The sequence below is a fragment of the Podarcis melisellensis genome (assembly GCF_964234715.1).
Source record: "Podarcis melisellensis genome assembly, chromosome: 9".
Classification (NCBI taxonomy): Eukaryota; Metazoa; Chordata; class Lepidosauria; order Squamata; family Lacertidae; genus Podarcis; species Podarcis melisellensis.
In genome coordinates, this window is record NC_138541.1 from 70,132,210 (window position 1) to 70,160,043 (window position 27,834).

At 38.5% G+C, this 27,834-nt stretch overlaps 1 protein-coding gene across 8 annotated transcripts in view; it reads left to right on the top strand.

Moving 5' to 3' along the window:
• Positions 1 to 27,834, top strand: part of LCORL (ligand dependent nuclear receptor corepressor like) — a 58,825-nt gene that overhangs the window by 10,755 nt on the left and 20,236 nt on the right. For 4 of the 8 annotated variants that reach the window (XR_014171508.1, XR_014171509.1, XM_081924300.1 and 1 more), the window contains exons 2-6: positions 9,026 to 9,091; positions 11,633 to 11,712; positions 11,919 to 12,048; positions 14,293 to 14,547; positions 18,821 to 18,911. Coding sequence is in view for 6 of the 8 variants with exons in the window: in XM_081924300.1 (XP_081780426.1) it covers positions 9,026 to 9,091; positions 11,633 to 11,712; positions 11,919 to 12,048; positions 14,293 to 14,547; positions 18,821 to 18,911 (622 nt within the window). In the remaining 2 variants the exon portion in view is untranslated. Of the gene's footprint in view, positions 1 to 9,025; positions 9,092 to 11,632; positions 11,713 to 11,918; positions 12,049 to 14,292; positions 14,548 to 18,820; positions 18,912 to 20,111; positions 25,720 to 27,834 lie in introns of those variants that run through there. The other 4 variants (XM_081924301.1, XM_081924302.1, XM_081924299.1 and 1 more) reach the window with 4 other exon arrangements.

Sequence of the window (27,834 nt, forward strand, 5' to 3'; positions counted from 1 at the left end):
GTGAAGCCTGGAAAAATACTTCAAGGTATGCTGCATTCGCATCTCATATGTGGAGATGCACATAGGCACTTGTCTTTGCTGCTGCTGCCCCTTTTAGGTATTCCATATCCTGCAAGGCTATCAATAGCTTCTCACTTTAATAGCTATGCCAGGGCAGTCCAACTTTCCATGCCCAGTAGGTTGCAAGAATATTTTGACACTGAGCCTGTGAGCCACACACTGAATTAAATTTCCATATCATAAATTAAAGTGTTTGCAAAATAATAAAATTATTTAATATACCCTATTTTTCACTCTATAAGATGCACCAGACCATAAGACGCAGATAGTTTTTGGAAGAGGAAAACAAGAAGAAGAAAAATCCCAGGAGAGGCTGCGCAGCGATCCCGCTTGCTGTCGGGGCTTATGGGATAGCCACGCACAGCCTCTCCTGGCCAAGGGGATTCTTCATCCCCTGCCCGGGAGAGGCTGTTCTGGCTTAGCCGCATGCAGTCTCTCCCAGGCAAGGGGAGCCTTCATCCCCTGCCTGGGAGAGGCTGCGCGTGGCTAAGGCTCCCCCAAGAGCCTAGCTCCCTTTAAAGAGCGCACGGAGTGTGTGTGCAGCGCTTGGGGGCTTTTCTCCGAGGAGGGAGAAGGGCATCTTCTAGAGTGAAAAATACGGTACACGGTAAAGGTACCCCTGACTGTTAGGTCCAGTTATGGATGACTCTGGGGTTGCGCACTCATCTCGCTCTATAGGCTGAGGAAGCCGGTGTTTGTCTGCAGACAGTTTCTGGGTCGTGTGGCCAGCATGACTAAGCCGCTTCTGGCGAACCAGAGAAGTGCACGGAAACGCCGTTTACCTTACCGCTGAAGCGGGACCTATTTATCTACTTGCATTTTGACATGCTTTTGAACTGCTAGTTGGGCAGGAGCTGGGACCGAACAACAGGAGCTCACCCCATCACAGGGATTCGAACCACTAACCTTCTGATCGGCAAGCCCTAGGCTATGTAAACTGATTTAATACACAAACAGATGTATCCGCTTTCGTCAACAGTGCATGACCCTTTTTCAAGGCTTTAAGTTGTTTTCTTGAATGTCAAAAAAGACTTCATGAGCCACATGCGGCCCGTGGGCTGCAGATTGGACCACCCTGGGCTATGCTCTGCCTCCACTGTCAGAGACAGTATGCTTATAAATACAAGTTGCTGGAAACAGCAGGAGGGAAGAGTGTTCTTGTTCTTGGGTCCTGCTTGTGGGACTCCTGTGGGAAACAGGATGCTGAACTGATGGATCACTGGCCTGATCCAGCAGGCTGTTATTATATTCTTAAATAGTAATATGTTCCATAGCTTGAGAATCATTGGCTCACTATTCCTAAATTGGGCTTGCTGCTGATAGTTTTCTGCACATAAAACTTATATATTTCCCTGAGCATTGGAGCAGGTAGCTCTTCCTAAGCAGTGGAGGGTTAGAGTTTTGTCATCCTCACCATTCAGATCCTTTTTGAGTGTTGGTTGTTCATTGGTTGTGCTTCATCCCTCTTCTGGTCTGATTGCCATTTGGTGTGCTGTCCTGCTGGTAGACATCTTGTGTCATTATAGATGATCATACAGGTGGCTACTTAATTCAGATTAAACTGCTCCAAAAGCCTGCAGCATTAAAAAAGTATTTGAGGCACCTGAAAGTAAAAAAAATGAGGATGCCTGCTAAATCTCTGCTGGAATAGTGCTCCACAGCATAGGACACTGCAGACAGTACTCCTATGGATGATTTCCATCAGTGGAATATTTTTTTTCCATTCTCAGATGTTATGGAGTAGGTAGGGGCTTCTTGCTACAAGAGCAGCAGGAGGAAGTATTGTTTACCCCCAGCACCACCTTCCAATTTATTCAAAGGGTTCTGCTATCCAGAACAGACTTTTCATGATGCATAGAGAGCAGAAAAAATGGAAATCAGCAGAAAATCACATCCTACCTGTAGGAACATGCAGTTTGCAGAGGTTCATGCTGAATACAACCCTACAGGTGCAGATTTTAACATGTTTATTATATAAAATTAAGACGGAATATCTTAAAGAGATGCTTCAGATTTCAGAAGATTTTAAAAATTCACAATTATTAACCCATGCTACTTGTTTTCCAAGTCAAACGGATGAGAAAATGAATGTCCCTATAATTAACATGTCACAGAACTGAGATATAATACTTTAGGTTGTTTATTGGTTATTCAGCCAGACATTATAATAGTTTTCTTATAGTATCATAATCACCCTGTTCATACATCATGGGTACCCAATTTCTATACCATAGTTAGCAGACTGGAACATGCTTACGGTATCTGCTTCCTGCTTACCTTTTCTGTCCCCTGCCATGGGCCATAGCCAATACCATAGCCAGTGTGGTATAGTGGTTAAGGGTGATAGACTCGTAATCTGGGGAACCGGGTTCGATTCCCTCTCCTACACATGCAGCTGCTGGGTGACCTTGGGCCAAGTCACACTTCTTTGAAGTCTCTCAGCCCCACTCACCTCAGAGTGTGTGTTGTGGGGGAGGAAGGGGAAGGAGAATGTTAGCCGCTTTGAGACTCCTTCGGGTAGTGATAAAGCAGGATATCAAATCCAAATCCAATGCTGTAATCTGTGCAAAAATGTACTGATTCAGATTAACTCTACATGTTGAAACAGTAACCATAGCTCAACATTTTTCCATATGTGTAAGTAATATACAGAGGAGTCACAGCTTCAGATTTATATCTTCATGAACTTTATGTCTTGGAAATGTATGTGTGGTGTATTTCCAATACATTGACAAGTTTCTTTCATAATACGCAGAAGATTGAGAAATCTGTAGCAGAGGAGGAGAAATCTGAGGCCGTGTGTGACCTTGCCATTGTTTTACAGCCGTAAGAAATCTATGTGGCAGATTTCCAGATTACATTCTTAGACCTGAAGATGTTCTATATTCTTTTAATATTTGAAAGTACTTTTATGACTTTAAGTTTGGGGGAACCAGAAAAGAAAACTCTGTATTTAAACTTTCCTTGAATTTGGTGGTAAGGGCATTTGAGTTTCTTAAAACAAGCCTTTACATCTTCTAGTGTTACTCTAGCGCCACCATGAACTTAAAACAAGATACTGTGCTGAACATTAGGTATTAGATGCATAACTAAGTTGATGTACAATTACAGATAGGTAGCCGTGTTGGTCTCCCATAGTCAAAACAAAAAAAATTCCTTCCAGTAGCACCTTAAAGACCAACTAAGTTAGTTCTTGGTATGAGCTTTCGTGTGCATGCACACTTCTTCAGATACACGTGTATCTGAAGAAGTGTGCATGCACACGAAAGCTCATACCAAGAACTAACTTAGTTGGTCTTTAAGGTGCTACTGGAAGGAATTTTTTTTGTTTTGATGTACAATGTTACCTTAATTTTTTTCTCCATACTATATAGCATTATTAGTTCTGTGATGAGGTATTCTCAGAAACTGAAAGATGTGATGTTTAGATCACTGAGTCCACAGAATATGACTTTATGACACAATAAGGTTTAAAAGTTCTTTGGCACTTCCTTCATTAGTATAACTCTTTTTTAAAAAGTCCAAATATCTCTTCCACAGCATCTCAAAAATAAAACTACATTTGAAGTCGCCACTCTGTATTCATTCTTTCTTTCTTTCTTTCTTTCTTTCTTTCTTTCTTTCTTTCTTTTCATATGTCTTCTACTTCTTTCATTGGGGAGTAGAAGTTGGCAAATAAAGGTGGAGTGCATGTGAACATTTAATGATCTTATAAAGTATTATTAGAAGTGAGTTAGAATTGGCACAATTGTCAAATATGGTCAATTGATTGCTTAGTATTTGATCTTGGTCAAATATGGTTAAATATTCAAAGAACGAAATAGCATACCTTTCTGAAAACTCATTAATGGTAAAATTCATTAGTAAGAGTGGGAGTGAGGGCAGCAAAGGCATGAGAACTGCAAATCCTGCAACAGTCTAAGGCAGATCTGCTACTGTCTCACTGATAAAGCTGGAGCCATCTTTACACAGGAACATAAGCATTCATCAGTGGCAATGTTGAGTGCACAGTGTGTCTAACTAGGATACAAAGACTTTGGTTTAGAGCAATGTTTCTCAAACTTGGGTCCCTGACTGCTGTTGGACTACAACTCCCATCATCCCTGATCACTGGCCTTGCTAGTTAGGGATGATGGGAGTTGTAGTCCAACAACAGTTAGGTACCCAAGCTTGAGAAACATAGCTTTAGAGTTTGATTTGGCCAAGAAGATCATTATGTGATGTTGGCCCCTGCTTTTCTCCACCAGCCCCTTCTGCCCTCTGGTTTGTTAAAAACTCAGTTCAGCACTGAATGATACATTTGAAAAATGTGAGACAGAACAAAAATCAATATTCATTTTGAGACCTGCTGCTTTATTTCAGTAATGAGAAGTCTGTGTCCTTCCAGACATTTTTGGGCTCCTTCCATCATCTGCAGTTAGTGTTAGAAACAGAGATGGAAAAGCTAGGAGCCAAAGGATCCCAGAACCTGGGTTACAGGCACAAAAACAAAATGGCTAGTCACCATTCCCCGCCCCCCAAATGCAGCAACACTTTCTGTTTATTTATTTTTTAAACACATGAACTAATACACATTTTACATCAGCAACAGTTTGCTACTATCATATTTTTAAGAGCAGCTCTTGATTGGATACCACAAACATAAATGGGGCTCAGTCTCAGCAATCGTTGCCAGCCATAAGTATATAAATACTGGTGTGTGTGTGTCCGTGTCCGTCTGTCTTAACTCTATGTTATGTTGCAGCTTCAGCAAGTACCGCAGTCACAGTTAAAAGTGTCTCTTACAGTATATCAAACTTATTGGAAGAACAGGCCTAACAACACAACTCTGGCCATTTCTACACAAAAATAGATCCTACTGAAATAGATCAAGGCAAATGGGATTGGGGTTGCAACCTAATTTACTATTTTTTGGCAGTAACTCCCCATTTGCAAGAAAACATTTTTTTTTTTTGCAGGACTGCCCGTACATCTGAACCTTCAGAATCCTGTTACATGAAAGGTTCTGGGTACCTGGGATGCCACATTTACCAGAATTTGAGAATCTCACTAAAAGATTAATGTTAGCACCATCCCCTCCTTCTCCCTTGAAGGCTTTCATGTCCTCTCAAGAGTGTTTTCTTGTCCTAGCCAATGTGAGTCCAATATTATGAGATTCATTACAATAAAACAACGAGGTGGCAGACTTACAAAGTGGGTTTAAATGAGTCTTTAAAATGCCATAATATTCTTCCTAAATATTATTCCATAGTATTCCTTCAAAACATTGGGGGTTGGGGGAAGAGAGGAGGTCCCAAACTTCTCCAAAGCATCCTTCTGGCGCCTCATTATGTAAACCAGAAAGGAATGCCCACAAATGGAGGAAATAAACTTGTTGCTAAAATAACAACAAAGCAACCTCCCATTCTTCCTTGATTCCCTTCCTCCCTTCCAAAAGCAAATCTCATTTTGCTTAAAAGAATGTCCATACAAACCCCTTCTCTTCTGAAATAAGAGGGTGGGGGAAGATGACCACCTGGAAGAGAAGGAAGAGGGGGAAACAGACCAATTCATGCCTTTCCTACATGGGAGCAAAGAACAGAAAGCAAACTGAAAAATGCGTGCCTCATTAATAACAGACAGCCTTTGGAATCCTCAGGAGGTTGGGAGCAGCCCACCATAGAAGGACAGTTTGCTTTGTCTCCTATAAAGTTGGATACAAAACTTCCCTCCTACCCACAAGAGATAAGTAATCCATTTAAGCACATGAAGTAGCTTCATTCACAGGTGGATTGTTTACTTATGCAAAAAGTTCCACAATGGAGTGTCTCTAGCACAGGGGTCAGCAAACTTTTTCAGCAGGGGGCCGGTCTGCTGTCCCTCAGACCTTGTGGGGAGCCGGACTATATTTTTATTTTATTTTTTGGGGGGTATGAACAAATTCCTATGCCCCACAAATAACCCAGAGATGCATTTTAAATAAAAGGACACATTCTACTCATGTAGAAACACTTATTCCTGGACCGTCCACGGGCCGGATTTAGAAGGCAATTGGGCTGTATCTGGCCCCTGGGCCTTAGTTTGCCTACCCATGCTAGGCTAGCATATCAACAATAGTTGTTAACAGCTGCCCTTGCTGTCCTGCAGTGGAGCTTACTTTCATGGGCAAATGAGGTGACTGCAATTCTTAACTTGGTCACTAGATGGTGATCGTAAGTCGCAAAAAAACAAAAAGGCACCAGTAATTTTGGACTGTGTGCAGTTGGCATGGCCAGTGGTCAGGAATGATGGGAGTTGTAGTCTAGCAACATCTGAAGATCCACAAGTCCCCCTGCCCCCAATTCACCCAATTCATTCCATAAACTGGTAACGAAAAATGATCCTGGCCATTGCTGCCACCTGCTACTCAGGTGGAGCAGCATCCCATAATGTCCCCCACTTAAGCTGCAAACCTTCGGAGGATGTGTGACACCATCAAAGACCAGATTTTTTGAAACTGGTCATGAATTTATTTATTAAGATTCTGTTAGTTTACCATCATGTATCCCAAAATGCCTCTTTTCTATAGGTAGCTAGCTAGAAGGGAAGGTTAGTAAAACTATGCAAATGTTAAATATGCTTTCTGTTTTAAAACATTTACTGTATGTATATAATAAAACTGCAAGCAGTTGTGTGCTAAAAGACTTGCGCCCTTAAACTGTTTTCAGTCCAGGTCTAATTTCAAACAAAGTTATAGTTGTGTTCTCTGCAACAAGCAGCATATGAATGGAAATTAGAGCTTTTGAAATTTTGCCTACTTCAATGTTTACTGTCTTGCATGTATCATTCTAGTATGGGAAGGGGCAGTATCTCTGGTGTGGGACATGTGTTCCTTCTGGGTAGTTTGTGCGCTCAGCTCTGGGCTCCAAGAAGCAAAATATTTATATTTTCCTTCCCTGGTGTGGTTATTGCTGCCTTCTAGATTGCCTCCATTTTGGGCAAGCTGTACACTTCTTTGATTTGACTTCCTGTTGTCTTTATAAACCATGCAAATAATGATGGCTATCCCAAGAGGCTATGTTATCATAACGGTAGTTTGTAAAGAAAACTACCTTTACAATGTATTATGACCATACATAGTAGCAAAGGTATATCTGAAAGGGGGCTCTGGATTCCTCCATTCATCAGGCTTTTAGCATATGCAATATAGGTAATGTTTGGTGATCCAAAATGTATGTGCAATATAAATATATGCTATACACCAGGGTTTCACAAACTTGGATCTCCAGCTGTTTTTGGACTATAACACCCATTATCCCTAGCTAGCAGAAGCAGTGGTCAAGGATGATAATTGTAGTCCAAAAATAGCTGGAGACCCAAGTTTGGGAAAGCCCTGCTTTGCACATTCTGCACATGTAAAATAGGAATATAGCTACTGGCCTTTCACTTATATACCAAGCCAGTATATGGCAACAATCACAGAGCTCCTGAGCTGGAGAAGAAGCTATTTCTGCAACAGCGGAACTTCCTCATCCAGTTATGTACCTTGCCCAAATCAGCTATTAAACCGTGTTCCAAAATACTTAAATCTTAGAGGTGGAATGAGTAACATCATAGCCTTGGTGTGTCCACAAGTTAACTTAACATTTGAGGGAAGAACAAGAAAGGAGGAGGCAGAATTCATTCCACTCTGTATATAAATCGTAGCTGTCATACTAACTTTGATCTTGCAAACGTGGCCAAACATTATCAAATAAATAATAATACAGATGTCCAGTTAACACATAATATTAAACCAAACTGGTTGTGAATTCTTGCGAGTATTAAAATGTAAAATATAAATTGCACAAAAGAGAGATAATGTACTGTAGTAACACAGGGTTGGGTTGTAATTTTACTTCAGAGAAATATAGACAGTAACTCTTTTAATTTTTAAATAAACTGTAAATATTGAGGAACTGAACAATAAAGAGATCCTCTTATTAACCAACAATCCATATAATAAATTAATCTTAGCAGTACTATCTATTAGGAAGTGCCCAGTAGTGCCTGGATATTTTTGTTGTTGTTGTTTAGTCGTTTAAGTCGTGTCCGACTCTTCGTGACCCCATGGACCAGAGAACGCCAGGCACCTCTGTCTTCCACTGCCTCCTGCAGTTTGGTCAAACCTGGATATTTTTAGAAACCAACAAATACTGTGAATTTTAAATGAATAGTGCAATTTGTGAGTTTGGAGCCATCATGCAAAAAATTATGTCTAGTTACTCCAAAAGCATGTTTCAGTCCACCATCTTGATTAAAAATTAAACATCTGAATAGCATCTTGGTGGTGATGAAGTCTTCCATCCCCACCACTGGGGTACAAGGACTGAGTTTGGTGATGATATCTCAAGATTCAAGCAAAACTATGTCAAATAATGGGCAAAGACAAGTTTCTGTGAGGTCCAGACTTTGACAAACAGCACTGACCCCACCTTAGAAACCCTCTGCCAAGTATGGCAATGTTACCTACACAGGTATCTAAACGTATAGTAAACAAACAAATGGACAGACAAACCTTTTTTCCAAAATATCTAGTAGATATCTTGGGAACAAAGCTCTGGAAATTCTATTTCTTGATCCTACAAGCCACAACATTGTGTGAAGGGATTTCAGAGATTTGGTGGGCTGGGACACACAATTTTAAATGGATGCAATTCACCGGAGTTCTCACACAAGCCATGATCTCTCCCCACACACACCCTATATGCTGTATTCCGAGATGCATTTGTGGGCTGGGTGAGATTATGTACAAGGTTATCAATAACGTGGATGGTGCCATTCTGTCAATAACGCCATTCCCCCCAAAAATACCACTTGGAAGATACCCACTAGCCAATTAGCACTGAGAAGAAACTCCATTTAGTGTCTTGTCCCCAAATGTAATGATATACTTTTCCCTCTGCTACATTTGTGTAAATAACTTTTTGATGTAATTGTAAAATGTTTTAATTTTTCTTTTTGGTAGGTTTTGAAAGTATTTTAGAAGGGCTTTATGGACCAAGGCTACGAAGAGACCTCAGTTTATTTGAAGGTAAAAAAAAGTTTGAAGTGCTTAAAGGCTACCTTTAAATAATGTGACAATTTGAAGCATGTTTTTGAAAAATAAGGGATTGTGCTGGGGAATTTTAGTGTTTGTTGTCTTTGTTATCTTCTCTACAAGTGCTTTTCCATTTCTTTTAACCTTGATTTAAGATTAGTTTAACGTCCTTGATTTAACATAAGTGTTCCTGATATTTTGTTCTCTTTAGAATATTGACACTGTTAGTTTCTTTTTGGGGTATTACCTAATGAAAGGAATAACAGGAATCGGTGTACTGCTAAGATTATTTTTGAACTAATTAAATATGATAACAGTAATGATTTTGCACCATTATTATCATAACAGGATAAAGTCTCACTTTTCTGAATCCTGTGCAAATGTATATTTGTAAAAATATATTTATTTTAATAAATTATTCTTTCGTTAAAAAAAACTTTTTAAAAGAGAGTTGATGCAGTGGCTGAGGACTAGATTCCAGAGTCAGCAGAATCAAGTAGTAAAGCTTATCCCATGTTTATGGCTTCAACGCTATTGCTTCTGCCCTTAAAAAAGATGTTAACAGGGAAAATAACAAGAGACTTCGAAGAAGTCAGGAAGACTACTTTTTGGGTGCCTAGCACATCAGTCTACTTGTTCTCTGTGTTGGGATTTGTTGGTTTTTCTCTACTGTGATTGGAAACTGCTTGGAAATGAGTTGTCTGGACAGGGCAGAGAGGAATAGAAGTGGCCTTGGTATGCATATTCCAAGGCAGGAGCAGGTAGGGCTGGGGCAGAGAGATAGGCTTATGGGCAGAATGCTGGTAGACGTTTGAAGGTTATCTCCCCTTCCCCATCTCATTGTCCTAGCAGCACCCCTTTTGTTTTTAAGCTTCTGTTTCTCAATTCAGGTCCATTAATAGATTTCATTATTGATTAAGATACTAAGCTAGTGTTTTATCACAGAAGCCTGGTCAGATGATGCTGAGTTAAAAGTCAGCTTTATCCACTGGATTTTTCTGTGTTGCAGTATCTTAAACCAAGAAGACCGGTAGTGGAGATTCTGTTGCAATTTCACCATTTAAAAATTTTCTGGCAGTCATTTTGAATGTTCTTAAGGGCCAGTGTTAGAGACAAAACTGGGCTTCTGGTGGATGTATCACCCAATCTGCAGTCCAACAGTCTTCATACCTAAGTTAGCTGGACGGTCTCAGTTTCCTAGGATTGTTTTCTGAGGGATGTCATCCATGCTGAGATCTACCGATACTTGTCATGTTAGTATTTCATGATCTCCATGACAGCTATGAGTCTGTCTGTTAATATCTGTCACCACACAAGTGTCTGGACACGGTCTTGCTTTCATGTTTTGTGTTGATTGGGATGACAGTGATCCGAAGGTGGAATAACTTGTTATGGTTCCTTTGTCATGGCTGCAACACTACTTGGTAGGGTTTAGGCTTAGTGGACTTCCCCTCCTCTGTAGATATGGTTATCTACCTAAATACGCCACCTGCGGAGACAGACATATCAAGCTGGTTTCCTAAAGGTTGTAGGGGATTTTCATGCCGCTACAGCTGACATTCCTCTTGAAATATAGTGATTTTTGGAATTTGGAAATGCTCCAAGATGCTGTATTACTCCTGAGCATCCTCTCCTGTTGGAAAACACAATGACAAGAACAATAAAGGAAACAATAAAGGCCTTCTAGGTACTAGAAAAAAATCCTAGTGTTAGAAACAGAATTAGCTGGTACTAGACTCTTAGTCTTTATGCTAGTGTGTTAAATTTTGTAAACAAACACAACCCAATCTGAATGAAGTATGGAGTAATATTCAAAGTTCCTTAAAACAAATACAGTGGTACCTCGAGTTACAAACGCTTCAAGTTACAAACTCTGCTAACCTGGAAGAGTTACCTTGAGTTGGGAACTGTGCCCCAGGATGAGAACAGAAATCGTGTGCCGGCAGCCACAAGAAGCCCCATTAGCGAAAGCACGCCTCTAGTTAATAACAGTTTCAGGTTAAGAACAGACCTCTGGAACAATTTAAGCTCGTAACTAGAGCTACCACTGTAACTTGTGTTTCACATATCCAATATTAGAGGGGAGAATACATCTCAATGGGTTCAATAGAGAGTGTTATATTGGAATCCTATGCATGTTTATTCGTAAGTTTCATGGGGCATACTCCCAAGTTAGGTAGAGGTAGCAGAGGTAGCCAACATGAGGGCATCCTGGGGTTTGGGATTGCAGCCTTAGTCATTCTTAGTTCCCACTGAAATCTGGAATTTAAGTTTTGTCATAGTTACTTGCACTTAGGCTCCATTGAAGTAAACAGAAAAAGTGACTAATCTGCTTGGGCTCCAAACTAATACAGTATATCTTTTTGAAAACAATGTGCTGTGTACATATGCAATCTTCTCATGGTGACAGCTCATTGTAAAAGTATCTCTTCTTAAGAATAGTTAAACAGATAATTGCCTTTGGTAGTAGTCAATTACAGTATAAGTTTCTTTAACACTTTATTTTTATAATTTTCTTATAATTTCCCCCTCTAGACTGTGAACCAGAAGAAGTGGCTGACTGGTCTATGGATGAAAAATGTTCCTTTTGTAATTTACATAAAGACACAGTCAGTGTGAGTATGTGTGCTATAAATTGTTGAAAGAGATGGTTTCTAATATATTTATTAAAATCTTATTTGAATTCAAATTATTTTACAGTATAAAAGATCTGATGAATGCATATTTTTAAAATGGAAAGCCTTCTTAATCTTAGTCACTATTTGCAAACTTTTAGAGCCATAATTTACCCATATTTAGAAGTGTTCTTTATACCTTTTAGGATCATACGACAATTATTGGTTCTTTGCAGTCAACACCTACAGAGGAACTATCATCTCAGGGCCAGTCCAACACTGATAAAATTGAGTGCCAAGCAGAGAATTACCTAAATGCACTCTTTCGCAAGAAAGGTAATATTACTTCAATTGATGTCATAATTGATTGCATTTGTCTACTAATTATTTTGAAGCACTTTCAACACGCAACCCTTCAATTGGATATTGCCATCCCTTTGCAATTTTCATATGTTCTGTTTGCCATTGCCAGTCTGTCCCGTGTCGCTTTATATTCTTCTTTATTTTTTTGTTTGTTTAAATTTTAAACCTTTTCTAATGGTAAGCATTTCTGATGCACTTACCTTATGCTAAAGCTACTTTAAGGGGGAACTGGTTATGGGATGGGCCTCCCTTTTGGTTGGCATAGAACTGTATGCAGGATGGTCCTGTATCTATGCTGGAGCTACTTGTGGAGAGCAAAGGGAGAGTAGCTAGCAGTAGCCTTTTTGAGCAAATATACACTAGGCTTTTCAGTCAAGGGCATGGATGGTGGTATACACCTCTGCTTTCCAGGCATTTTTTATTTAGCACATAATATATAATGGCAATATTTTAGTTTGTCAGCTTTCATGTAATATAAGCATGACTATATACTCTTGTGCCAATTAGAGCTGGGCAGTGTATCAGTACATTGTCAAAAATCAGTTTGAAGTTCACATTGTGGCAACACTTTCATAATATTCAACGTGGTGATATATCGCGAATCACTATGTGTGCGCTATGTAAAAAATTGTGATGTGGGGAAAACCGTGAAGCCAGTTATCACGGTGCCTTCTGCCCCTGTTGCTCTGTACCATAAAATAACAGTTGTAAAAATATGTTAAAGGTAAGTAAACATGTATCCATTTTATACCCCTAAGTCAGTGGTGGCCAAACTTGGCCCTCCAGCTGTTTTGGGACTACAATTCCCATCATCCCTGACCACTGGTCCTGTTAGCTAGGGATCATGGGAGTTGTAGTCCCAAAACAGCTGGAGGGCCAAGTTTGGCGATCACTTCCCTAAGTAATAGCAGTTTCCAGGACATTACCCCGTTCACCTCTACATAGTTACATACTTATTTCAGACATCGTGTTATATTGGTATATCACAATGTTGAAAGCCAGACATCGTTCAGCCCTAGTGCCAATTAAGCGTTTCCTACTACAGCATTACATGTTTCTGCCTATTTTTGTAGTAGCAAACATCGATCCTTAAAATCAGTTTGCAAGTGGGGCAGGGATATCGCTTTATTAATACCTTTTTTTGTGTAAGCTACCTTGAATGGAAAAAATGGTGGGATATAAATACTTTTTGAAAAGTAGAGTCATACCTCAGGATAAATATGCTTCAGGATAAGTATTTTCGGGTTGTGCTCCGCGGCGACCCGGAAGTAATGGAGCGCATTACTTCCAGGTTCACCGCTCACGCATGCGCAGACAGTCAAAATGACGTCGCACACATGCGTAGAAGCAGCGAGACGCGCAGACGCGTCTTATGTTCTGTTCAGGATACAAACGGGGCTCCGGAACGGATCTCATTCGCATCCCAAGCTACCACTGTAGATTAATGTCCTGCTCAGATGATAGCAGTAATTCAGAATGCATGGGCAAAGTACTTTCTGCTGGGTACTAGGGTAAGGGGTGAAGGTTGTCTATTCATGGAAGCTTCTCCTGCAAGATTCCTGCAATGCAGGGGGTTGGGCTAGCTGACTCTTGGGGTTCCTTCCAATTCTATGCAGCTGAGGACTTTCTAGCCCAGATTTTCTGTATTTTGAGGAGCTGAGGAAGCAGCTGCCTCTTCGGCATTGAAGATCTTAGAGCAAAAACTAGATAAATATTTGACTACAAGTGTGATTCTCTTGTGTATATTTGTATTCTTTCTTTGGGATTTTAGCCCATGAGTTTGTTGAGCCGGCAGGACTTACAGAAAATGTTGAATTAACTGCTATTATTTAAATAAGTGAAATCTGTAGAGCATAGACCAAGGGTCAGCAAACTTTTTCAGCAAGGGGCCGGTCTACTGTCCCTCAGACCTTGGGGGGGGGGGGAATGAACGAATTCCTATGCCCCACAAATAACCCCAGAGATGCATTTTAAATAAAAGGACACATTCTACTCATGTATAAACACGTTGATTCCCGGACCATCCGTGGGCTGAATTTAGAAGGCAATTGGGCCGAATCCACCCCCCCCGGGCCTTAGTTTGCCTACCCATGGCGTAGATCGACAACTTTATAAATGTTCCATTGCCGTATTAAGTCTTGATGCAGAAGGATAAAGCAAATGCAGTAAATGTGTTTATTCTAATTCATATGTTTATTTGCTATTATTTTCCAACAGATCTTCCTCAGAACTGTGATCCTAACATTCCCTTAGTTGCTCAGGAATTAATGAAAAAGATGATCCGTCAATTTGCAATTGAATACATTTCAAAAAGTAGTAAAATGCAAGAAAATAGAAACGGTTCGTCATATGAAACAAGTCTGATATGTAAAGGTATCCAAATGAACCAAACAGAAAATTCATTTCAGGAAGAACAGGATAGCCCTCTAGACCTCACTGTGAATCGAATACAAGAGCAGAATACTCAGCAAGGTAAATTTCTTTTTTGTTGTTTGTTTGATGTGATTAGAAATGAAATTCATTGAGTTTTATGATAAATAAGAAAGCTATCTTGAATACAGTTTCACTTACTATTATCTATACAAAATAATTTGTAAAGATAGGTGCCACAATCCACAGATCATACATGATTCTCTTGCACAAATGGCTGCACCATATTTAAATGAGCAGATTTTAAACACACCTGTTCACACTGAGTTTTTTAAAATGAATTGAGAACCTCTTGGAATATATCTCTTAAGTAGTTGCTGGAGTAGGCCATTTAAAATGTAACCAGTTTGTAACCAGTTGCTGTGGGAGTCATCCACTTCCTTCCTTTGCCACCAGCACTTCCCGTAGACCAGGGGTGTCTAACTCAAATTCATCGGGGGCCGCATCAGCAATTTGGTCACCCTCAAAGGGCCGGTTGTATCTGTAGGACTTACAGTACAGGAGAGAAGGGTTCAGGCAGCCGTTGGATCTGTCACATCACAGGATGGCATGCGCTCAATATAAAAACAAGTGGAGAATGTGTAGAATGGCCGGCGCCGCTAGAGGGCAGACGTTCTCTGGCTTGTAGGCTGCCGCGCATGCGCTGAAGAGGCGGCTTTCTTGTGTCAAAAAAAAAAAGTGAGAATAAAAGGTGAAGGCTGGCGGCCGCCGGCAGCTACACAGGCCACATGACGAGGTCTGGTGGGCCGAATTCGGCCCACGGGCCTTGTGTTTGACACCCGTGCCGTAGACTCTGAATCCAAGTGAAAGCAAGCAAGAGGGAAGCAAGATTACTGTGCTTATTGTCCCACACACAGCATGAGAAAAGCACTGATTTTCTTCCCCTGCTGCAGCTCCTAGATCCAAAGGCCCAGTGAGAAAGTCCAGTGAGAGAATCACAGCCACTGTATCAGGTTCTGTGGCTTCTGCCTTTAAAGACCTGTAAAAAGAGGAAACAGATTGATGGGAAGGGTAGCCAGCCCTAGCTTACTGCCCCTGAAATCGCATGTGCTGGCTACACCTGCAGTGAAAATTGTAGAGGACAATATAATTTGCCACTTGGGTGCTTACCCATGGAAAGCTGCCAGCTACTTAGTGCAGGCAAGTGGCAAATTACAAGACTGAATTGCGTATTTCTGCTAAATGTGCTGTCAGCCGCAAATGAAGATTGAAAGTATAGTTAGTTGGGCATAATGATTAACCTTGATGTTCTTTCAGAGTTCTAAGCATTGTTCTCTGTTTTTGTTTTTTAAAAAATCCCTCTTAAATTGACCATATATCCAAATCAAACCAGGAAGGGACATCTCACATGAAGTTCATTTGTAATTTAGTTCTAACCAGGACTTCATGGAAGAAATGAGGAGATAGTTCTTCCAAAGCCAAGTCACTGATTTCAGTGAAAGGGAGTTAAGTATTGCAGCTTCTCCATGTAAATTAGTGCCTCTTTAAAGTTATTTATTTAAAAATGCAGAACAAAGAGTTAGCAGTAACTGTTTTACTTTTCAAAATGCCATTAAAGAGAATTAATACTGAGCAAGTTAGCATCCTTAGGTCTTAATTATCCTTTTGTTGGATGGGTTAATATATGGACTTTTGCAGACACAAAATAAATTGTTGGTAGTATATAAATGTCTTGTCTTTATTCCATTACTATAACCTCTTTAAATAGAAGGAATAAGACTGTTCACAGAAATATACTTATTTAGTGAAAATTAATTTATTTTGTTGTATAAATTTTCTATATATGTATGTTTTACTTTAGAAGCCAGCATTTAAACTTGCCTCTTTTTGACTTTCAACATTGGGGGTGGGAGTTTGTAGTAGGAGTCATACTTACCTGTGTTAATACATCTTCTCTACAGCTGCTGTTTTCATTTTCAGAAAATGCCCTTTCTGAAAATGTGTAGTTTTATTCCAAGCGGCATGATGGAGTTGGGGGTTGCATGATGAGGTTGGGGGTTGCAGCAGCTGAACGAATGGGCCATGAAGCAGGGGATTTCTCTTTAGCCTAAATTTCAGATATCTTAATGAGTAGAAGAGGAGTAGGACTGCACTGAGCAATGAAGATTGAGGGAGTAAAATCTAATACCCTCCAGGTGTGTACAATGCCAAAGAGCAGTGAAATGGGTTGTAAGCATGTTATTGATACTTCTGTTGTACAATATAACAAAGTCAAATGGCTGAAAATGCTGACAGGTATAAATTTTATATATCATATTAGCGATGGCTGTTATAAAAAGTAGTTATTAAAGACACTTGTTGAAATAATAGCTTGCAGCTCAGCCAGGCAGATGAAGATGATGTCCTATAGGCCTCAGGAGTGGGGATTTGGTCCAACTATCGTACTGGATCCTTAATTTCCTTCCTCGCTGTGGGTCAACTTTGACAGGTGCCCAGAATTGCAAATACACCTGTTCACCACTTACTTTGGTCAGACCTTGCTATTCCCCCACTTTTCCTATCAAATACCTAAAGAGTACTAATGACCAGGCACTTCTCAGGATGGGTTACAGACACTTTTACTCATTTCTGATATCTGAAATTTAAGCTAAAGAGAAATCCCCAATTTTCAACCCATTTGTTCAACCTATACTTTGAAATGGCTGAGTATCTGTAACTATCTGCCAATATATTCTCTTTAAAGCTATATAATTAAGGATATGCCTCCCAGTGCTTTTGTGCTAAGCTGCAGCATTTTTCCTAAGTTAAACATGGCATGCACCCATAGAGGGGCGCCAGGGCGCCAAGTTCTGGAGGGCACCAGAGAAGAGGCAGAGGCTGGACGTGGCGCCTCCCAGCATCAGCTCGTCGCCCTCGCCCGCCGCCTCCATGCCATGCTGAAGCTGCGCCCAGAGCCTCCGTCTGCCATGGCCACCGCGGCACGAAGTGGCCAGCTGAGCCAGGAGATGCCACGTTCACCCTCCGCCTCTTCCCCGCTGGAGGAGCCACCCTCCAACTGCTGCCCGCCTCCTCCAGCCCCACCGGCAGCGCCATCCTCCCTTAAAAACTCTGGGGAAGGGGGGGCACTGCCAGAGGGAGCTTTGCACCACGGCGCCAGATGTGCTTAATATTACCCACTGTTGTGTCACTGCCATGTAATTATGAACATGGCAATATGAGAAGTAGCTTTCTGTCATCTCATTATGTAGCTCATTTACTCATCTTAATGGTATATATTCTAATTGCATAATTTATATATATCTGCCATCAGTTGAATGTAAAACATATATGTAGCAGAATGAGATAGTAGGATGGGCAGTATCATTTCAGGTTGCTGGTGGGCAATCACATTTTAAAATGTTCCTGTGTGTAAAATCTTCCCGCAATTAGAAGGTTAGCACATTGTGAAACAGACTGGATTAGTACCCTTTCTCTCTGGCATGCTAGGTTTTAACTTGCTGGAAATCGGTAAAGAGACCCCTGACAGTTAAGTCTAGTTGCGAACGACTCTGGGGTTGCGGCGCTCATCTCGCTTTACTGGCTGAGGGAGCCAGTGTTTGTCCGCAGACAGCTTCCGGGTCATGTGGCATGGATAGGGGAGCATTAAAAAAGCATTCTTCATCTCCAAGCAGAAGTAGTACAGTACATTTTACCACTTTTCTCATTCTGCTGCATGTATAGATCAGGCTTATATGTGGAACTTTGGAACCCTATTTGGTCACAGTGCTGGGGGCATACATGACCTGCACCATAGGTCACCAACCTTTCTAGATCTGTGAGCGCATTTTGAAAAGCCGATAAACTGTCATGGGCACTCATCACACACCACTACAGCACATGCATGCTCCAAGGGCACTCATATTTCTCTCCACTGCCAGTAATTAGGCTTGAAAGAAATGTTTTAGCTTTTTCAAGCTTAATGGGGAGTAATCTTCCTAGAGAGTGCAGTTGGGGAAGGCATGGTTAACCCTCACTCCCCAGCTGTAATCTACAGGAAGATCACATGCACCTCAGCAAAAGCTAGGCTTGGAAAAACCCTTCTCTTGGAGCCAAGCCTAATTGTAGCAATGGGTAAGGGTGACTTTGAGGAACTGGTGAATGAAGAATTAATCATGTTGACAACCTACAAATTGAGACGTACAATTTGTTAGATCTTACCTACAGCGACCCGACCATTGTACTTCGATGTTTTGTAAAGTTAGAGATAGCAACAACAACAAATTTTTATTACTGTCGTAGACCAGCGTAAGGAGGGAGGGATACAATCCAAAATGAATTTTGTTACTGTAAAGGAAACCTATTACCTAAGTAATCCTTATACTGTTTGCTATTACAATAGGGGATGGAGTGCTAGATCTTTCTACAAAGAAAACAAGCTTGGAACAGTCAGCATATGATGGATCTTGTTCTGAAAATTCTGTGTCTGGGTAAGCAAATAAGCATTATTTTTGTTTTGTTAAACGTAATAAATGGAAATTAAATTTTAAGCTTGAAAACAGATTTCTTTTGTAACCGATTTCTGTAAAATGTTTACTGACACATGTTTTGCTTTTGCCAAAGAGTTTCACTCATAATTGTGTGTTCATATATAACTCATATGTTTCATTTTGTGTTTTTCACATTTTTCTGTTAAAGAAAAGTTATCAGAACAATCACCAAACTTTACTGAATGCTTACATACATAAGGAAACTAGGCTATTGAAGAAAATTTATTCTTCATGATTTAGAGACAAAGAAAAATATTTACATTTTAATAGTAGAAAGTTTTTTAAAGAAACAGCTATATTCCTTATTGTTTCCTAATGAAAGAGAGAGCTCTTGATGGCCATTCTTGCATTTTGATACTACCACTTGTGTCATGCTGCTGAGAGACCCATTTATTATTAGATGTTTAATGTGCTGAAATGTACTATTTACTGAAATAATAGTTAAATAACAGATGTTATAATTTTAGCATCCTTCCATCAATAGCAGGCTTTTTTTGTCAATTGTGCTTTTTGCAAACTTTTTTTAAAAAGACTAACAGTTCAATAGAATTATTCCATGTTGTTTTAAAATTGCTTGTTTTTTTTAGATAGTCGTGGAAAAAAATAGATAATTTTATTAGCAATTAGGATGTAAGATTAGGACTTAATTGCAAAACTGAAAAATTAGTTGGATGTCTTAATATGTTTTCTGTTAGTAGTTGCAACAAAGTTTCTATGAGGGGGTTGACTCTTTTATTACTTGTTTAGCGGTAACGTCACGTTTCTACTAACAAAACTCCTTTTGGATGGGGGCATTCAATGGATGTTAAATTGTGTAAAGTTTTTAAGTGTTACTCTGCAAGCATCTGTCAAAAGGGAATTGCAAGCAGATACGAAAGTTATCAAATACTGAGCTAGGATTTAAAGTTCTTGGAAGGGCTGCTGTAGAAGCTGGGGTATCATTTTTGACACATGGTCCTACCAGAACTGTAGCTTTTGCTATGGTAATCAATAGCTACCACATCTCAAAGACTTAAAAGTATCAGAAGCAGTGATGTTACCTAAGCAAGGAGTATAATAAAGGAGTGGACCCTTCCCTTCCATAGCTGTGTGAGAGTCTCTCATGCATCAGTTCACCATCGTTTCATTCCATCCATCCAGGAGACTCCACAGACACAGAGAGGACTATGTGGAAAGAAGTGCTGAGTTTGCAGATGGTTTGCTCTCAAAAGCGTTGAAAGACATTCAGTCCGGAGCACTGGACATTAATAAAGCAGGCATACTTTATGGCATACCTCAAAAAACTTTACTTCTCCACTTAGAAGCCTTACCAGCAGGAAAGCCTGCACCCTTTAGAAACAAAACTCGAGATTTCAATGACAGTTACTCTTACAAAGACAGTAGAGAAACTTGTGCAGTGCTGCAAAAAGTAGCCTTGTGGGCAAAAGCTCAAGCAGAGCGCACAGAAAAAAGTAAACTCACTCTACTTGAAACCTCAGAATTAAGATTCCCAACAGCTTCCAGTTACCTCCATCAGTTAACTCTACAAAGAATGGTCACTCAGTTTAAAGAAAAAAATGAAAATGTACAATATGAAACTTCAGCTCCAACAGTACAGTTAAAAATTCCACAGCTAAGAATCAATGCTGTGCCCAAACAACAGCCTGATAGTGCTGGACTTCTGGATGTTATGTACCATGTTTCCAAAACCCCATCAGTCTTAGAAGGATCAGCTCTTCAAAAATTGAAAAATATACTCCCAAAACAGAACAAAATCGAATGTTCTGCATCTGTAACTCAGTCAAGTGTTGATTCATACTTTCTGCATGGGGACCTCTCTCCTTTGTGTCTTAATGCTAAGAATGGAATTGTTGATGGCACCTCTGAATCCACAGAAGATGGTTTAGATCGCAAGGATAACAAACAGCCAAGGAAAAAACGTGGTCGCTACCGACAATATGATCATGAAATAATGGAGGAAGCTATCACAATGGTAATGAGTGGAAAAATGAGTGTTTCCAAAGCACAAGGAATATATGGGGTACCTCACAGCACTTTAGAATACAAAGTTAAAGAAAGATCTGGAACGCTGAAGACTCCGCCGAAAAAGAAACTCCGATTGCAAGACACTGGGTTATTTAACATAACGGATTCAGGGACTGGCACCTGCAAAAATAGCAGCAAGCCTATATAGTTTCATTTGTTAGAAACCTCTGTGTGCGTGCGTGTGTGTGTGTGCGTGTGTGTGCGTGTGTGTGTATGCGGCTGTGTTCAACATACACACATGAGAAACAGAAAAATTCACTTAGACAGAAGACAAATTTTACAGTTCAGAAACCACATACATGCCTTTTTGAAGAATAACTTTATTCAGGGTTTTCACTGTGGACAAAATGATAGAATCGATCACAGTTGTGATAGTTTGTATTTAATATAATCCTTGTACAAATAAGTGAAAAAGATTCAGGTTTTATTCAGTAGTCAATAGCATAAAATGTTTGGAATAACATGTATTTGTCATGTGAAGAATTTTTTTTTTACTGATGAAGAGTGACCCTAGCCATTCAATAATCCATCTTATTAAGGAAATACATGATTAATACTTTGAAGACATTTATGCCTCAGAATTTTTCAGAAGTTGCAAGTAGCTGAAAATAATACAAATCAAGGGAAATTTAGGGGACAGTGCTAGTTTCTTAACTTGGAAACTAATGTGAAGTATTAGCTGAATATAGAATTTTCTATGGAAGAGAAACTACATAAAGGCTAAACATCTGATATAGATAAAGTTTCATTTTAAAAAGCGTGTGTTAGGTATAAAACTTGGTTCTTTTCATTTTATTGTTGGTTTAGCAAGAAATTGGTGTTTACAAAATATATACTTGTGAAAACTGACAAATTTAGTGTAGCTATAGAATGATTAACTATTAAATAAGATGGAATACTAAAGGCATAAAATTAACTGTTTTCCTTTAGTGTGGAAAATAAGCTAACTTGTAAGGGTTAAAGATGAAAGTTGGAATGCAGATTAGAGCATGTTCATAATGTGCACAGAATGAGCTTGAGAATGGTTATTTTGGTTTAAGTGTGCTGATTAGTTAGTTGGTGTTATGACTACTTACATTTTATTTAAGGATTGTGTAACACTCCTACTGAAAAACCTCACTTGTAACAGTAATGTATTTGCTGCTGTGACATTTCAAAACGTTTTACTTTATCAAAATGAACATCAGGTTTTCATTTTGGTGGGCCGATACATCATCACTTTGCTAATAACCAAATTTACAGTTCAGGGTCTTATAGAATTACAGATATGAAACAGTGAAACTGTTTCGAATCTTCAGTAACTAGAGATTATTTGTATATTTACTGTTTGGAAGCCGGGCAGTTCATTTTAAATATATAACTTTTCATAGAATCTCAGAGGACCAGTTACCTTTAGATTACAGTTTTTTAAATGAATTTCAGAGTATTCGTACTGGGCATGATCCTTCCCTGCAAGAAGAATCCCTTTGTGTTCATAGATTTACCATACTCCACTTGGCTCTCCCAGTAAGCACGCAAGCAGTGCACTAAGGCAGCCTGGGAGATGGGATCCCTGTGTGCACCTCCAATTTTTGCAAGCACCAGAGCTTATGTAACTTGACCAAGTGGGGCTGTGTGAACGTCTGGGACACACGTACACATCCAGTCCCGGAAAACCATCCACTGTGCTACCTGTGAATTCACATGGGCTCAGGGCATAAGCAGAGCAACAGAGTTGCTTTTGAGCCCTATGGAAATTCCTTAGGTGTTGGCAATCTGCCCCCTAAGGGAAGGATCATAGCCACTAGATTTTATACTATGTAACCTGGGTATACTGTCAAATCATATCTCATATTAATGGAGACACCCATGGCCTTTTTCATTGAAAAACTAGATTTTTATGGGAAAGCTTACAATTTTCAGACACTGTATTTTGCCATGCATGTGTGACTGAACACGTTCTAAGCAACATTTTGTGTAAGGTAATATTATTTCGACTCTGTGAATTATACCATCTGAATTCACATGCCATTATATTTTAAAAGTATGCTATCCACCTCAGTTGGTAACATTTCATAATAAACTATTGAGAGGGGAATCAACCCTTTCTTTTTGATATTTTAAAAACTGGAGTGACAATATAAAATAAAGGTAACAAAACTGGCCTCTTAGTTCCATGCTGAATCTTCTTCAGCTCTGTTGCGTATTAGGAAATCTTTTAAAAGCAAAATTCTGTATTAGAGAAATTAAGAGAGCATCAAACATCAGGTGTCCAGGTCATCTTTCATTTTGAAGAACTAAGCCATATTTTTGTCAGGATTAAGATGATTGATTTCTTGTGTCTTTCCCAGTAGAAAAAAAAGATTACAGGTTTCACTGTCTTTTCTAGAACATTTTACTTGGAGAGCTATTGGGACTTAGTTTACTGCTTAATACATGAGCTGGGATCCTTCTTAGACACCATCATTTCCATCCTTCTCACTACAGTTCCTTTGTCTCCCCCTGAAAAATGGTTCCTGAGGGTCAAGAACCTCTGGACCATTGTGTTACGTGACATAAGGGGGGGATTCCACTGTGAGAGGATTTCCCACTGATGCACGACTTCTTAGATCTCAGCCTTTTTTTTTTTATTTCTCAGACAATATTAGACTTTAGTCAGAGATATATATATCAAAGACATTACAGTACACTTTTAATATCATTTTAAAAGGTGGCCTGACCAAAAAAGTAACAGGATTCATAAAATCAGGGATCATTTTGCTATTGACTTTTAACAGTGGTAGTTTTATATGTAATATTAATTTTCAGCATTTTAGTACTTGTATTTATTTTTGGTCAGAAATAGTATATTAAAATATTTTTTGATAGTTTGTAGATAATGCTCAACCTGTACGTTTTAAAAAAGAAATGTAATTATTTCTAATGAATGGTCTGAACCTTTGATTATACAACTGAGGAAAGGCAGGGAAATGCATAGACTCCCCTTATCCATCCCTAATGTGTTCTTTTAAAAAGGTTGTTTAAGTTATAATTTTGAAGTACTTTTAAATTCAGTTACCAGATGCTACTTAGAAATTGACAAGTCTCTGAAAATACATATTTCAGCAGACTTTTAAATGAAGGTGAAAGCAAGCCCTACATGCTTTCTACTTATTTGAATGTTTCTCAAGTATTTTATATTAAAAAAAAAAAACAGTGCCTCTGTTTTTAGAACTACTGCTCAGTAAAGTTGTTTAAACCATTTCTGGTAGCTAATGACTATTTTATATTAAATTAAATTGTATATTAACTTTAGTAATACTGTTTTTTTAGTTGTTTACAGTACAAATACCTGTATTTGTGTGTGTTTTTTTAATTGCAGTATTTCCATTGTTGCAGTAATTTAGTAAAACTCTGTGGCTGCCTTGATTTTTGACAGATTTTGTTAATAACTGATTTCTAGGCAATTAGTTCTATTTATGCATAAATCAATTGCACTATAATTCATGAATTATTTATTACAATATTTTCTAATGAATTCCATGTATTTGTCTTGTGTTGTAAATGTACTGTAATTCTGTTTCCTCTTTGTGTTGTTATATTTCTAAATCTGATTGTATGAATTTGTTAATGTGTTTCTATGTTGTAATTTTTAGTAAAGCACTTCAATGCTTTTGCACATAAATTTACAAAACTGATGTGTCATTGATTTGCTCATTCAGTAAAAAGAAAAATACTTTTATGTTGCCTCATTTGATTTAATCCATGGGCAAGACAACAGTGGTATAACAAGAGCAAAGTTACAATAAGTGACAATTGCACTTTTTACACACTTAGCACAAACATTGACACAGGGCAATATTTTTTCATATATGGGCCACTGCCTCTTGCGCAGATTCCATTTATTTAAATGGGATGTGTGCAGGAGAACTTCTTGCTGGATTTTCCCCCATGGTTAGGGAAACCGATCAGTTCTGATCTGCAAATTTTACAAATTCATTTTCACATTTATAATCAGTTTCAATTTCCAGTATTTCATAAATACTTGTATTTTAATTGTAGACCAGATGAGGAAATCCATATTATTATAACATGTTCTTTTAAATGCCCATTTAAAGCCAACAGATAGCTTTTAAACTTTTCTGCACTTTGTGGTAAAATAAAATGCATAGGTCTAGTGGTAAATCTCATTGCAATTTCCCCTTTAGTGTCAAAACAAAAGTAAAATACTGTTAACTGTGTAGCCTAATCTATGCATGGCACTATATGTGCAGCGAGAAACAGTATTGGAAATTCAGAAGAGAAGCTAAGCAATTCTATGTATGTATATGTGTCCTCAAGGTATATGTATGTACTACCTCTTGTTTCCTTTTCTACAATCTTTATCACTGATGGGAATCATACTTTTAGATACATTTATAGTTTATTTCTCTGCCATTCTTGGTGCCCTAAGAACATGAAGCATGTCATTCTTTCACAATTAGGGGCTGACATTTATATTTGAAGTGGACAGGTCTGAGAAATTCATACAAACATTTTTAATGCATACATTTACTTGCAGAGATTATTTACTTTGTAAAAGTGAATGACTGGTATGATGCCAATCTAAATTATTGTGCTTGACTATTCAAGTTTATAGAACACATTCTGAAACTGAATATTTTGCAAGATGACATTTTTCTCATTGTAACCTGGCTGTTAGGAAGCATGGCTTAACTTTTTCCATGGCCTTTTCAGTAGGAGGTAATCTTGCACATACTGTACTAGTATTTGTGCAAATGGATAGTTTAAAGGGATATGAACCCTCTGTCCACTAGTTCTCCCATTCAAATACCCCTACATTAGCGTTGTGATAGAAACATGGTGTTGGGAATTGTGTTTCCTTTGCAGTACTTATACTGTGAATCCACCCTTAGGACAGCGTTTTGAGGGAAGCCTGTCTACATTGCCTGAACACGGGTCTTCTGTAACCCAGTGCAAATCTTGGGTTTTTATTATATCAGTTGCTTACTGACCTCTAGTGATCGTCTCCATTCATAGATGGATAGACTATGGCTGCTGAAGGGATTTAAAGTCCCATCTAAATCAGTGAAAAGTCAGAATACTGTGAGACTTTTATACATGATCAATAACAGGAAGTTTTATTGTTTCTGTGTCACACTTACTTGATATGAAGTCAATGGTACCAAACCCACTTTGCACGACCAACACTATAATTGATGCACTACAGTTGCACATAAACATAAATGAACTTCGATTGTAAAGATTTAGCTTATTGGTCTTTTTAGGCCACCGTTGCATAACCTGACCAGCAGTGGTTTTCCAAAGTCTCAAATGGAGGTCTTTTCCAGCCCTACAGCCTCAGTTATTTTAACTAAAGACATAAAATATTGTATTTTATGTACGCTTCTAGGCATGTTCTCTATCAATGGGCTTTGGGTCTTCCTTTCTTTGGGACTACTTCACAATTGTTATTCAGAGCTACCTGAGCCATCAAAAGAATACTCTATACTCTTGGTAACCTAGGAACACTCGACATGTAAAATTGGAGCTGTTAATCTGGTAACAGGGACTTAATAGTGCAAATCTAGAGAAATTCTATATTTTTAGACAAGAGCAAGACTGTGCTTTACAACTTCTGAATCAACAGCAATACTAATGCTACATGTGATCTGATAAAGTATATCTTAAAAAAAAAATTCTGCAATTCTATAAGGTTAAGCTATAAACACTAAATATTTTAGAAAACAAAAATGGACAGATACTGTCATGTTCAGAGTTTGGTGATATGTTTGAATATACATACTTTTCTGAAACAGAATTATATTAATATAAGTTAACTTCTCTTAATCAGTACTTTAAAAAATATTGATAGATGTTAATGATTGAGGTTGCAATTCAGGAATGTTGTTCTTAAATCTGTATTTACTTTCTGCTATGAGCTATTAGCTTTTCAGTTTGAATTAATGATTAGGTAAGTAGTAACAGTTTTAAATATTACGGTATGTAGTTAGAGAAAATATTTAACTGGTTATTTTAGTTGAAGCCCTATTTAGATCCATATAGATTTACTCTAAACTATAAAAACTACATTGATTCCCATAGATAGATAGACTTGTCCTATAAATTGAAATATATGTGTACTTGGTTCCTTTTCATTGTCTCAGTTGTACAGTGACTTTAAAAATGGTACCCACTACACACAGTTGTCATGTTGTGGGCACCCATAAGGGCGTTCCCATTTATTTAAATGAAGGGCAACATAGTTCTAAAAGAGCAAAAGTTAACTCTGCCCTTGAAAGGAATGAGGAAAACCATTTGTGTACAGTTTTGAGTGAACTAAAGCAACACAGGGTCCAAATTCATATATGCAGTGCAGATTTTAAAATAAAACCCAGCATTTTTACACAGTATCCATTCAATTTTATTTTTTTATGTTTAGCAGACTGCTGCCTGTTTAGAAAGAGATTGGAAATAGTCTGGCCCAAGTAAAGCTTTTTTGAATAATACTGATTTTTTAAATTCAAGATAAAAAAGGAAATACTACATTTCTCATTTAACTGGTAACTTAACCTAAATAAGCGTCAAATGAAATTTTATATTAGTGTTTTACTTCCAGAACACATTTTTTCCAGAGTAAGGGTTGCTTACCAAATGGCTAATTTCCTGTATGGAAATATGACATTCTTGTAAGAAGCTCATTACATCTTGAATATATTATTATTTATGGAATTTATATACCACCCTATACCTAGAGGTCTCAGGGCGGTTCACAGAACAAAATCAAAATACAAAACCACAAAATATATAATCAAAATAAAAACAAATATACAGTCATGTCTGATAGATTCAAATGTGTATGTTTTGCTCCATGTACTAG